At 51.9% G+C, this 14185-nt stretch overlaps 1 protein-coding gene across 1 annotated transcript; it reads right to left on the bottom strand.

The window, feature by feature from the left end:
• Positions 1 to 6798: 6798 nt before the first annotated feature.
• LOC134432732 (zinc finger protein 501-like) lies at positions 6799 to 12341 on the bottom strand. Its single transcript, XM_063181625.1, has 3 exons — positions 11930 to 12341; positions 10577 to 10660; positions 6799 to 10423 (listed from the first exon to the last, which is right to left on the bottom strand). Exons 2-3 carry the CDS (start codon positions 10596 to 10598, stop codon positions 9081 to 9083), a joined length of 1365 nt encoding a protein of 454 aa, XP_063037695.1. The 5' UTR covers positions 10599 to 10660; positions 11930 to 12341; the 3' UTR covers positions 6799 to 9080.
• Between the last annotated feature and the right edge of the window lie 1844 nt (positions 12342 to 14185).

A 14185-nucleotide genomic window follows, 5' to 3' on the forward strand; every position in this document is an offset into this window, starting at 1 on the left:
CATTGAATCTGCTGTTCCCTGCTCTGTATCCCTTGAAACAGAAGCATTGGGATCACAGATACAGGTTTGGGGAATGGCAGTGGGTGTGTCCCCACTGTGGGAACCCGGGGAGGGGGCGGGGATGCAACGGGTACAGGGGGCGGGTACAGGGGGCGGGCAAGGGGCGGGGAAACTGTGGGAACAGGGGGCGGGGTCAGGGGGCAAGCAGGGGGCGGGGACACTGTGGGAACAAGGGGCGGGGTCAAGGGGCTGGCAGGAGGCGGGGACACCTGGTGACATCACGTTAGCAGATGCCCCCTGGGAGGAGTAGAGGGGCGGAACTGAGGGTATTGCAGGAAAGGGAGGGGGAGGGGGAAGGTGTCACGAGGAACAGGAGGAGAGGGGGATGGGGCTGGAGTTTCGGGATGCTTAAGAGGATTTTGGGAAGAAGACCAGGTTTGGGAAGATGCCACGTGGCATCCACCATCTTGTGGACCCCCTAGGGGCTGGGGGCCATTTTGGGTAACACTACTCTCTGCAAAGCTAACACGTGCTGTGGGTTTCTGAGGATGGGACACAGGGGATTGGGAAAGGTTCCACGCAGCCTGGCCAGGGCCTTGTGGACAGGACAACTCAGGCATTTCAACAGACTTTGGGCGTCGACTTCCCAATGAGTTTGATCTGTTTAAAATACCAAGTTTTGGGGAAAGAGGTTTAGGGGTTTTAGAACTAGGAGAGGGAGAAACAGGGAGAGCAGAGGTACATCGCTTAACATTTGGCTTTTTCTCCATTTCCTTTTGTTTGAGCAATGCTGTTCGAATTTGTAAACTCCAAAACACAAATTTAGCTGAGGGTGCATTGCTAGATTGTCCTAAGGTTATCAATTCATTTCCAACTTTATCCCAGAATTGAATATTGTGGATTTCTTCAGGGGAGATTTGTGGGAAGTGGAGGAAAAGCCATCTTACAAACTGTTTCAATTTTCCTTTAGAGAACTTAACATTACCACTGTCCAAAATGCTTACAATATTATAATACACTCCTTTTTGTACAGTGCTGAGTTTCAAACCCATGTTAGATGTAAAAAGCAAAGTACTAAATCCCGCCTGATCAAAAACAAAGCCAAAATCAGCTACCGATTTCAAAAAAAACCACAGATGGAAAGGGATAACGAGCCGACAAAAGCTTCACAATGCAGCTGTATATACTGCTTTTAAAATTCCCGGGCAGCAGCAGCAGGGCACGCCCTGCCGAGCAAAGGCAGAAACAAAGCCTCCCCCCCCCGCCATGGAATGCACCCCCACGCGGAGCAGAGAGAGCAGCTACGCCACGTGGCAAGCCGAAACCGGGCCCCCCCTGCGCCGCGTGTGCAGAGAACCCCCCTTCCTCCACAGAGAGAGAGAGAGAGAGTCCCCCGCGGCAAGAGAGCCGAGAACCCCCCCTCCCCCGCACAGAGAGAGAGAGAAAGATCTCCCGACCACGTGCAGAGAGCCGAGCCTGCAGAGCCAAGAGGAAGAGAGAGAGAGCTCCCGCGCGAATTCCGAAAGACAGCAAAACACGCGGCAGAAAGCTAATAGCTAGAAATCAATGAATTCCCGTCTGTGGGGCTGCGCAGCCAAAAATGCAAAGGCAAAAAGGAACAGAACTCACGGCAGAGTCTGTTTTTGAGCTCCTGCCCTACCAAGAGCAGGGATACTCACCCGAAATGGAAGCTGTAGCTGGCTGGGTACAGGCAGGTCTCTTCACCAGAACAGGACCTCTCTATGGGCAAGAGAGGCTACCCTGTCCTCCGTCTGGAAAATCTGCTCACCAGAAAGGAGCTGGGCTTTCCAGAGGCGCCGAACAGTCCACGAAACTTCTTCTGGGAATATTCCCTAAGTCTCTAGCCGAGGGCCTTGCAACCAAAGCCCCTTTCAGCTGGATGCACGGCTGCCAGAAGGTTCTCCGAGGTGCTGTGGTCCGTCTCGGGCTGCAGAGTCGCTTTGCCCACCTCAGGGACACCAAATATTGGAAAAAAAGGCTCCCAATATTACCAGTTAGATTGTGCCTGGGCCAGTCTGACCCTCGCTGCTGGGCCAAAGGCAGCAACTGCGGTGTGTCACCTGAACAAGTCCAGGCTTGTTAGGACCCCGTTTACCTCAAGAGGAATAGCTTCAGGCGATGGTGAAGAGAAAAAGGAGATGGATTCTGCTGGAGGGTTTAATGTCCAGAGGTTTATTCCATGGTTACAGAGGTCTGAACGTGAGGACCTGCTCCAACAGAACCCGACCGCATGGTCTGATGACCTTTTTAAGCTCAGGGACAGGGGGAGGGGAGGTACAGGTGAGCCACCAACCAGGTGAGAGGGGCAGGGTCTCAGGGGAAGATGACACCCAGAAAGGCCAATGACCTCTGGGCATAGGGGCATCCTTTGAACTTGACCAACCACACGACGCCTTGCTGGAATGTTAAGTCTGAGTGACAGGACTCACTCAGCATGGGGGTGAGGGGGAAGGGAGAGAGACATAGGCACACCTGGGGGAATGACCTGGAAGGCCAAAATGGGACATTACAGCACACCACAACAGTATATGTCAGCACTGTTGCAGCTTTCCAGGCTCCGGCAGACACGTACGGCTCGAGTCACCGATGTGAACCTCGAGGATGCTTCAAAATTCCGGCACCATCTTGGCTGCGATCAGGACCCAACTCCAACTTCCCTCGACCATGGCGTGTGCCCCCCCGTTTTCTTTTTCAGCAAGACACGGGGGCTAACGTTCGGGGTCACCATTTGTTGAAGGAGGGAGACCAGCACACCAGATGGTCATCAACAGGTCCCATTTATTGAAGAAAGCATCAGACACTTATACAGCAAGTAATAAGCTTATGAATATTCTGTAAGCCAAGCCATCTATTGGTTAAACTATACCATCAACTCTTCCTCATTCCTTTGGGCCTATGTTCTCTATTTCTTACGTCTCTCTGTCCACTCATTATCATACTCAGCTAGGCCCAAGGACTCGCTATCTTGCAGGTGCAGGACTTGGAATTAGCCACGGCCTTGTACTTTTCCATTCTCTAGTCAGCTAAATTCCCAACAGACACCCTGCCTGCATAAAAGGGCCTCTGCCCTAGTTAGGACATCTTTACCAAATTGATTTGGTCCTCTCTCCTCAAGCCACTCTTTGACAAAACTCTCCACACTCCCGCATCCATTTCAGTGACGCATTAAGCTGACACTTCCCAGCCAATGACATCGCGTACCGCTGATGACTCATCTGTTCCTTGGTACATCTCCAGTGCAGAGTGCCCCGCGCTGGATGCGGCCGCCCAGTGCCGCGCACTTCATTCCCAGTTCCTCTCAGTGCCACCACAGCCCCTCCCAGTCCTTTCCAGTCTCATCCATGCTCCCCAAGTCAATTCCAGGGCCAGCAGGAGCTCTCGGAGCACGTGGTGGCTTCTCCCTGCGCAAAAAGGTCAGGCCGGGTGCCGGGGGTGGCGTCCCCGCCGTGGCGGAGCGTGTGCGCTCCCGCTGGGCCCCCAGCCCGGTGTCACCCCCTTTTCTCTGCCCACAGAGCTCCTGAGACGGCGGCGGCTGAAGCCCCTCCCCATGGGCTCAGGCCCGGCCGGGACCCCCCGCTCTGTCCTCGCTCCGCTGATTTTGGGGGAGTCCTGTGTCTCCCCCAGCCCCGCTGGCGCTCTGCCCCCACCCATTGCCTGCTCCCAGTGCTCCTAATAAAGCTTCCCAGTTGGCCCCGGGGGGCGATGAGGATGGATCTGGAAAAAGGGAGGGGGACAAAGGGTGGGGGGTTGTGAGAGTTTGTCCAAATTTTCCCTCATCTGCCTCACGATCGTCATTGGGGACCACTGAAGAGAAGACCCCCCTGCCTTCTCTGGAGGAGAAAGTCACATGCCACAAGGCCCCGAGACCAGAACTCAGTGCTAAGCCATTGTTTTCACAGGTGGTGTTTGCTGTATGCCAAGAAGGGGAGACTGTGCCCTTTGTGCAACAACAGCCTTGGAAGCTGTCCCACCTCTCGGCCTGGCTGGACTTCTCCTGAGTTTCAGGTGGTCCCCCCACAGAAGACCCTCACCTGTTTCACAACCACCGTGACAGACAGAGATGGAAGGAGCCTCTCCATCAAGGACTGAGACATGGAATCCCCATGTGAAAAGGTCCCTCTGCTCCTTCCGGGACTGAAACCCCCAGCCCAGGGCAGGTGTGTGGGGCAGGCAAGCTGACCAAAGCGAGTTGTTTGCCTGCAGGTTGTGACCGCTGGACCAAGAAGACAATGGCTCTCATTTACTGCTGAGAGCATGGACTACCTGTTACATGTATTCCTTTTTGTATCTGTATCACCCCCTCGCAATTTTGAATAGAGTTATCATGATAAAAACCTTTGAGTTAATGAGAGACTTTGAGATCTCTCCGACCTAACAGGCGGATCCTCAACTGGACTGGACCAAAGGACTTTGTCTCTACGTTTGGTAGCTCTATCCCCCTCTTTCTCTCTCTCTCTCTTTTGTCTCTGTCTCTTCCTCTATGTTTTTCTCTCCCTTAATCCCTCTATCGCATTTTGCTGTGGTCATTCAATAAAGGTGCATTTGTTTCGATTATCATTGCAAACCCCCTTGTACCGTGTCGGTTCTTCTTGCACCCTGAGATCAAATCCATGAAACATCACAAAACCCGTCCGTGACGACCGATCGTGACACCCCCCGAGGACCCCTCCCCAAATTCCCCCCCAAAGCCCCCCCAGCACCCTCAGACCCCACTAAATCTCCCTCAAGTTCCCCCCAGACCCTCCCCAAATTCCCCCCAAACCTCCTCAAGACCCCTCCCCAAATTCCCCTCATAGCCCCTCCAGGACCCCTCACCTGCCCCTGTGCCTCCTCAGCAGCTCCTGGAGCCCCCCGTCCTCTCCCAGCGCCTCCCCTGCTCTCTCCAGCGCCTCCCGCAGGACCTGCCCGAGCCCGGGGCGGCTCCCGGGGGTCCCTGAGGGGGTCCCGGGGGGCAGGGGGGACGGGGCGCCGGCTCCATGCCCGACCCCAGGGTCAGGGGGTGCTGCTTCCAGCTCGGCTCTGATTGGCTGGAGTGGCGTGGGGAGGGCGAGAGTTGCTGAGGGGAGTTGGCTGGTGATTGGTTGGTTTCGTAGAGGGCAGGGTGATTGACAGTAGATGGGCGGGGGAGGCAGGCTTTGCCGAGGGGAGGCGTGTGGTGATTGGTTGGATAGAGGCAAAGAAGGCGGGAGTTGCACAGGGGAGACAGCCAGTGATTGGTTGTTTCAGCTCAAGAGAGGTGTGAGTAGCTGAGGGGAGGCGTGCAGTGATTGGTTGGTTTGGGGCGGGGTGCACTGTGATTCATTAATTTGGGAGATGAAGCGTGGTGATTGGATGGTTCGGAGCAGGGCACGTCGCTATTGGCTGTGAAATGCCCAGCATTTTTAGGGAACACACCCCATTTTATGGGGAAAACTCTCAGATTTTTAAGGAAAAATTCCCGTTTTTTCAGCAGGCACATTCCCAGAATTTTTGAACCCATGTGACCCCAAATAACCCCAAAATACTCGAAATAAACCCCAAAGAACCCCAAAAAACCCCAAACATATCAAGATAATCCTAAAAAAACAAACAAAAAAGACAACCTAAACCCAAAAATCCCCAAATCATTTCAAGTACACCTAAAAAAACCCCATATACCCCAACATAAACCCCCAAGAACACCAAATGATTCCAAATAAAGCCACATAAACCCAAATAATCCCAAACAAACATAAATACTTCTAAATACACCCAAATAATTCCAAATAACCCCAAATAAACAGAAATAAACCAAGTAAAAACCAAGATAAACACGAAATAGCCCATAAATAACCCCAAATAAACCCAAATAAAGCCCAGTTCCTCCCGTCTTCACCCCAAACCAGATTCCCACCAATCAGAACGCGCATCACTGATGACGATCCACTTGCTGGGCACAAACTCAGAGCATGGGCCTCACTGAGCGATTTTCAGCCAATCAGCGCCCGGCCCGACTCTGACTCATCACTTGCCAGGCACACACCAAGGCCTCTCACTGTGGTAAATACTCAGAGATCATGCGGGGTAATTTCCAGCCAATCAGAGCGTGTCTTGCTGACGATTCATCAGTTGCGAGGAGCAGAATTTGGGGAGGGGGGAAGGTGACCCTGGGGATGGGCTGGGGACCCCAAATTAATCCAAAATGGGGTCGGGACCCCAAATCGGAGAAGGAGGGGCCTGAAGCCCCTAAAACCAAACAATGGGGAGGGGATTGGGGGAACGATCGGAAAGGGGAGAGTGGGGAAAAGAGGGGGCTGGGAGACCAAAATTGAGCTGGGAGGGGAATGGGACACCCCAAATTGAGCTGGGAGGGAGGTGGGACCCCCAAACAGGATGAAGCCAATTTTGTTCCTGGAATATGTAAAGTACTTTATGGATATGCAAAAAGTCTAGCAATATGCAACTGGCTGATGTAATGGGAGACAAGGACCATTGGGCAAAGGTTGTTTTGGCCACCAAGGCCCCCTAGTTATTTTTGGGGACACTCCTTAATTAATCTGGTTTTAATTACATCAGCCTGTTGCATATTCATAGACCCTCACACATATCCATAAACTAATTTACATATTTTAGGAACTATTTTACATGGCCCATCCTTGGCGGTGTCTCCCCATTTCAGGAGTCTCCACTGAAATGGAAAATGTAAACCCCCTCCCTTTGACGATGATGATGATTATTATTAGTAGTAATAATAATAACAATAAAAAACTATAAAAATAATAATTAATTTTGAAATTGAGGAGCTCTCAGGCAAAGATGTGGGAGTAGAAATAACAGTTCTTTATTAGGAAAAATTAAAAATACAAATGCAGTAGCACAAACAAAAACAACAGTGACAGAGTGTCATGGTTTGACACTGGCATAATGCCAGTGCCGCCATGAAAATACCCTCTCCCTCGTTTCTACTGTGAGCTGTGACCAGGAATAAGCAAAGCAGGCTCCCACTTAGAAATAAAGAAGAATTTATTAATTAAACTACAAGGGAAAAAAAAAACACACAAGGAAAATGAAAATTTCACAAATACATCTCCCCCTCCTCCCCACCAACTCTCCAATACAATACAATACATTCCCCAAAACTCTCGGTCCAGCACCACCCTTCAAACAATCAATCTTCAGTTCATCAAGAGGAGAGGAGTCCTTCTTGTGCCATGGTGACCTCTTCCTTTCATGTCCAGTGCTCTCACCACTGAACACGGACCAGAGCTGCTTCCAGGGTCATCTTTTAAGGATGCCTTGTCCCATTCCAAAAAGGGCACAGTCTCTCCTTTGGGACACCTGCCCCTCCCAAATTATTCCCCCTGGGGCCGAGGGGCACCAACACTGAACCCTCTTGGTTCCAGGGCATTGCCCCCCCCCGGATACAGTCTCTATATCACAAGGAAACATGGTTCTGTCCATGGCTATACAAAAAGAGTCCAGCAAAGCAGCCACTCCATCATCTCTTCCACCCGAGTTCTTCTCTATTCTTTTCATATCTCTCCCTTGCTCAGACCTTCAACACTTGCTCAGTTCCCTCTTCATCTTCCACTCCATCTCCCCTCCAGGAAAGGTCAATGCTCTGCAATGTTTTCATTGTCCACAAAGGGGTTAAAAGCTCCTGCAAGCAGCCAGACACACGGGCAGGCTGTGCTGGCAACACGTGATATCAAATTTCAAGACAACACATGATATCAAATTTCAAGATAACAGTCCCTGGCAGAGCTCTCTCTGGCTCTCTCTGTCTCTCTCTCTCTCTCTCTACCTTCATCTCTCCGAGGGGGAGGGGGGCAGGAAATACCTCTCAGTACTTCTTCCATTCTTCCACCCTTGGGCTGGGCCTACCTCCCATCTCTGTCCCAGGCCCGGCCACCTCACGGCCGTGTGGCTTCCCCTCCCCCTGCCACTGAGAGATCCAAACCCTTTTCCCACCGGAAATCCAAAGAGAGCTGCCCAGGGGAGAGCTCTGCTTTAAACTCTTGTGTTCTCGGAGGCGGATCTAATGTCCCAGGGGCCAAACCAGGTGCCAATATTAAAATCTGAGCACCCATTGGTTTGACCACCACATCCTAGACAACCTATTTCCCGTCAAATCACCATACAGAGTCAAAATACTCTGGGAATCCATGAAAAAGGTTGATCATCTTGGAATCCAGTGGGAAAAGATTTATCCTCTAGGAATCCAGTGGGAAACAGTTGATCATCTGGGAATCCATTGGAAAAAAAGGTTGATCCTTTGGGAATCCAGTAGGAAAAGCTTGATCCTCTAGGAATCCAGTAGAGAATGAGGCTGATCCTTTGGAATCCAGTGAGAAAACGACTGATCCTCTGGGAATACAGTGGGAAAATATTTATCATCTGGAAATACACTGGAAAAAAGGTTGATTATTTGTGAATCCAGTGGGAAAAGCTGAAATTTTAAGAATCCACTGGGAAAGGGCTGATTCTTTGGGAATCCAGTGGGAAAAGCTGAAATTTTAAGAATCCACTGGGAAAGGGCTGATTCTTTGGGAATCCAGTGGGAGAAGATTTATCCTCTGGGAATCCAGTGGGAAAAGCTGAAATTTTGGGAATCCAGTGGGAAAAGGGCTGATCCTTTGGGAATCCATTTCTTACCCCCCAAAGACAAGGCAAAGGCAGAGCCGTGGAGTTTTTATAGGGTATCCCAAGGGTGGAGTTGGGGTTTGGGTCCGGGGAGGAGTTCTTAGCAACACAAGAAGGGTGAGATCAAATTTCTGCCTCTTAGGAACAGCAGCACTCCACACAGAACATGTCCCCAAATTCTAAATACCATCTAAAACAACTGAGAAATTATGGAACGTCAGATACATTTGATCAATTTCCTTCATTTAACCCAGTTTTGGGTGTTTTTAAAGGATGAAGGTGAAGCAGAGGAAAAATAAGGCCAAACCAAAAGGAGAAGCAGCCAGGTGTGTTCCCAACATGGATCACAGGGAATGTGAGTGACCAGGGCTGTGCCCAAAGTGCCTCCTCCAGTAGGGGATGGAGCAGGAGCAGCGCACGAAGCTCTGCCCACACTCGGGGCACTCACAGGGCTTCCCTTAGTGGTGCCTCCGCTGGTGTTGGGTCAAGTGAGAGCTCCTGGAGAAGCTCTTCCCACACTGGGGACACTCGTAGGGCCTCTCCCCAGTGTGGATGCGCCGGTGGATGATGAGGTGGGAGTTGTTCTTGAATCCCTTCCCGCAGTCGGGGCATTGGAAGGGCCTCTCCTCTGTGTGAATCCGATAGTGCCGGATGAGATCAGAGCTGGTCTGAAACCTCTTCCTGCACTTGGAACACTCGTAGGGCCTCTCCCCTGTGTGGATGCGCCGGTGGGTGATGAGGGTGGAGTTATCCTTGAATCCCTTCCCACAGTCGGGGCATTGGAAGGGCCTCTCCTCTCTGTGAATCCGATAGTGCCGGAAGAGATGGGTGCTGGTCTTAAACCTCTTCCCGCACTTGGAACACTTGTAGGGCCTCACCCCAGTGTGGGTGCGCCGGTGGGTGACGAGTTTGGAGTTCTCTTTGAATCCCTTCCCGCAGTCAGGGCATTGGAAGGGCCTCTCCTCCGTGTGACTCAGATAGTGCCGGAGGAGACGGGAGCCAGTCTTAAACCTCTTCCCACACTTGGAACACTCACAGGGTCTCTCCCAAGTGTGGGTCATCTGGTGCTTCATCAGGCTGGAGTTCTCTCCGAAGCACATCTCACACTCGGAACACTTGTACGGCCTTTCTCCAGTGTGGGTCCTCAGGTGCCGGATCAGGTTGGGGCTCTGGCTGAAGCTCTTCCCACACTCCCCACACTCGTACGGCTTCTCCCCAGTGTGGATCCTCTGGTGCACAATCAGGTCGGAGTTCCACCTGAAGCTCTTCCCACACTCCCCACACTCATAGGGCCTCTCCCCAGTGTGGGTCCTCTGGTGCGTGATCAAGTTGGAGCTCTCTCTGAAGCTCTTCCCACACTCCCCACACTCATACGGCTTCTCTCCAGTGTGGGTCCTCTGATGTATGATCAAGTGGTAGCTCCGGTTGAAGGTCTTCCCACACTCCCCACACTCGTAGGGCCGTTCCCCAGTGTGGATCCTCTGGTGCACAATCAGGTGGCAGTTCCACCTGAAGCTCTTCCCACACTCCTCGCACATATGGGGCTTCTCCCCATCATGGAGCTGCTCATGGAGCACCAGCTCCGAGCTCTGGCTCCATCTCTGGCTGCCTTCCCAGCCCAGGCTGGCTCTTTCCCCCTCAGATCCCCGCCGGCTGCGTTTGCAGCCCCTCCTCGTGCGGCATCTCCGGGGCTTTTCCTCCCCGTTGGCTTCCTGCGCCGTGGAGCCACTCAAAACGGCCTCTTCCACCAGGTTCTGCCACGGGCATTTGTCCTCCCTGCTCTCCATGCTCACCTCCTGCTCTGGGGAAGGAAGGACAAGGACAGGATGGGATTTGCCTCTGTGCCACAGGCAAGGGCAAGGAGATCCCCCCAGGGCTGAGCTGTAGCCAGGGCCGTGCTGGGCTGGGAGATAGAGCAGCACAGAGGGGAAAGGGGCACTGACTTCCTCCTCACCTGCTTTAGTGTCCTGGGGCATCTTCCTCTTCCTCGCAGCCTCCCAGGCCTTGGCAATCCTGGTTTGGGGAAATCCTGGAAATCCTGGTTTGGGGAAAACAAGGGATGAGCGCGTTTGTAGGAGCACTGGGGGGTAGGACAGTCGGGATGGACAGAGACAAGAGAGCTCTGCAGCCAGGTCGTGGAACTTGAGGTTTATTGCAAAGGGCCTGGGTGCAGGGCCCTGCTTGGAGCTGGCAGGCACAGCTCGGAGCAGGCCCGAGAGAAGAGAGGGGTAGAGAGGATGAGAGGGTGAGAGAGTAAGAGAAGAAGAGCGTAAGAGAGTAAGGGTCCCGTTACAATACAATGAATCTTCTTCTGTGTTGAATATTCAATTTCTCACTAACCAATCTAGTACAAGATACAAATCCTAGAGCATTTACATACAGCCTATAAGAATCAATACATTACCATATTGTGTTACATTTTAAACCCTAAAAACTCCTCTTTGGACGCCTTCTGCTGAGCTAGTAGGGTCTGCCCTGACCCTTGGACCTGTCTGCAAGCAGAGGGAATTGTTTCATCAAAAGGGGATTACCTTCAGCTGGCCACACCATTGTTTTCCAGTTGTTCACTAATTGAGGGATCTCTTTTAATCAATCTTCCTTATACTTTCTATATTCTCAAAGTCTTTTGCCAGACAATCGTATTTATAAGGCTTTCCTGTTTCATCTTCCCCAACACACATTGACTTTGAAGGTCCCTCTGCCTGAGTCCATCTCTACAAATCACCAGCCATCTGGGCTCAAGATCCACCTCTCAAACACCAAGATTCAGCCCTGAAAAAGCCTCCCAGGAGTTCCCCATCCCTGGTTCCTCACCTCTGCTGTTCGGGGATTCCCCCCTGTCCCAGCTGCTGGGGTCACGCTTGGATTGGGGGTCTCCCTATTCCTCGGTGCCCGCCCTGCCCAGGCTGATGGCAGTACCTGCAATGCCAAAAGCTCCCCCCGCTTCCCTCTCTCCATTTTGGGATGCCGGGGCTTTTTGGGCTCCCAAGCTCCCTTCTCTCCTCATTCTCTGCTTTGAGCTGCAGTGGCTCCAAGGAGTTCCCCCTGCCCCTCTCCAGGCTCTTGAGGCTCCCGCCAATGGCGCCGCTCCCCCCTCTCTGGGCTCCCCACTTTGGGCTCCTGGGGGACACAGGGCTCTGCTCCTCCAGGCTGCCTCTGCCGGCAGCCGCCAACGCCACCCCCCGATGTCCCCCCAAGGGGCCTTTTCCGCTCAGCCTTGGACTTCTTCATTCTCCAAACATCGCCCAAAAAACCCAACCCAGGAATCCCCCAGGATATCTGGGCCCAGCTCCCCCTCCCCGCTCACCGGCGCGATTGGGGATGATGATCCCTCAGGTGGGGGCTGCGAATTCAGGCAGGAATCGATGGCGTGGTTCCCTCAGCTCAGCCTTGATCCGCCTTTTTCTCTTGTGGGGGCCTGAATATATGTATTGTTATAACAGCAATAAGAATACAACAACTGGAATTTAGTGAGAGTCTATATATTATATTAGATAAGTGGGTCCTAGCTATTCTAAATGAGTCATAGCTGCTAAGTCCTTAGTTGGGCAGCAGCTGTGGCTGGTAAAGATAGCTGGGATAAAAGAGGTGGGTTGAGAGCCCTGGAGGAGTCCCTGTGAAACCATGAGGAACTGCACTACAGAGAACAGAGAAGAGCTATGTGGCAGAGAACCAGCGAGAAGGTATGGACTCTTTAACAATATAATAACAATAAGATAACAACAGTCTCTCCTCTCCCTCTTCATCCCACTCCTGCTCTTCCGTTCCCCCTCCCCCTGCTCCTCTTCCCTAACCCCACCTCCTCCTCCCCCTTCATCCCTGCCCTTCCCTGCCTCCTCCTCCTCCCCCAGCAGCAGCGACACTTTCGGTGCCCCATTCCCGCAGCCCTCGCAGCCGCGGCAGGAGCGGGGATGGAGCCGGGACAGGTCGGGATGAGCAGCGCAGGGCTCTCGGCTGCTCCAGACACTGCGGGTGGGGGGAACCCGGCCCGGGCCAAAGGAGAGGCAAACTGGGCAAACTGGGGGCTGCACATCCAAACTGGGCCTTGCTGGGGACCCTGCCTGGCCACTGCCAGCCCTTGGGGCTTCTCTCGGCACATCCGCCAGGGGGGAACGCACACAGGGCTGGGGGATCCCAGCAGTGGCAGCACTGCCAGGGACTGGGCTGGACTGGGATCGTACTGGGGGTGACTGGGAGTGTACTGGACTTGTACAGCTATCATACTGGGATCATACTGGGACTGTACTGGGTTTGTACTGACATCCTACTAGGATCGTACTGGGATCATGATGAGACTGTACCGGGTTTGTATTGACATTATTCTGGGATCATATTGCCATGCCAGGGCAGACTGTGATCGCACTGATGGACACTGGGATCATTCTGGTATCATACTGGGAGTGACTGGGACTTTACTGGCTTTCTATTGACATCCTATTGGCATCATACTGGGATTGTACTGAGTTTGTACTGACTCCATGCTGCCATCATACTGGGATCATGCTGAAATCACACTGGGAGTGAGTAGGAGCCTGGGGGGGGGCAATTGAGACCACGTTAGGGGTAAATGGGATATACTGGGATGAACTGGGATGGTGCTGAGGATGGCTAGGATCATACTGGCAGTGAGTGCCACTACTCTGAGGCTGACTGGGAGTGCTTGGGAGCAAATGGGATCATACTGGAAGGAACTAGAAAGATGGTGGAGGGAACTGGGGTACGCTGGGATATACTGGGACTGACAAGAAGGAAAGTGAGGGTGAAAGAGAGCAACTGGAACCATGTGGAGCACAACTGGTTTATTCTGGCAGAGAGTGGGAGCACACTGGGCTCATATTTGGATCATATTGGGAGTGACTGGACTAATACTGGGAGGAACTGAGTGTCACAGTGAGCACTCCCTGCACATCATCCCTCATACTGGGCCTGACTGGGAGCAACTGGGAGCAAATGGCATCATACTGGGACTCACTGAGTTGATTGAGGAAGCAACTGGAACCATGCTGGAGACAGCTGGAACCAAACTGGGAGAGATTGGAAGTGGGATTATACTTGTAAAAAATGCGGTTTCTGTGATTTGGTTTTCACAAATATTAAAATGAATATTATATGTCTTGTGTTAGAAAGTAACGCTGTATTAATTCTCTTAAGTAGTGGGTTAAATATAGTTTTAGGTTATTAAAAAAATGTTAAAATAGAAACTATGCTTGGTAATAGACTTTTTTTAAAGAAAGGACTTGCAGCGAGATAGCAGCCACAGGATACCTAAATCTTTCAGGGAAAAAGAATTGATTGCTCTCTTGTCAGAAGAAATAACTTCTTCCTGCCTCGCAGGCGCTGTTAGGATTCAGAGGAAGAAGTTGACGATGACCAGACAGAATCCAGTGTTTGAATGGAATTTATGCATCATGTATGAAGTGTATGAATATGCAACAGGCTATTGATTTTAAGGGTTAATGGGTGTCATTTTTCAGGCTCCTGCTGCCTAGAACAAAGTACTCGGACATCAGTAACTCTTTGTGTTTGTTGTCTCATATTGTCCTAATTTGATTTGTCGCAATTG

The sequence above is a fragment of the Melospiza melodia genome, assembly GCF_035770615.1.
Source record: "Melospiza melodia melodia isolate bMelMel2 chromosome 7 unlocalized genomic scaffold, bMelMel2.pri SUPER_7_unloc_1, whole genome shotgun sequence".
Lineage (NCBI taxonomy): Eukaryota > Metazoa > Chordata > Aves > Passeriformes > Passerellidae > Melospiza > Melospiza melodia.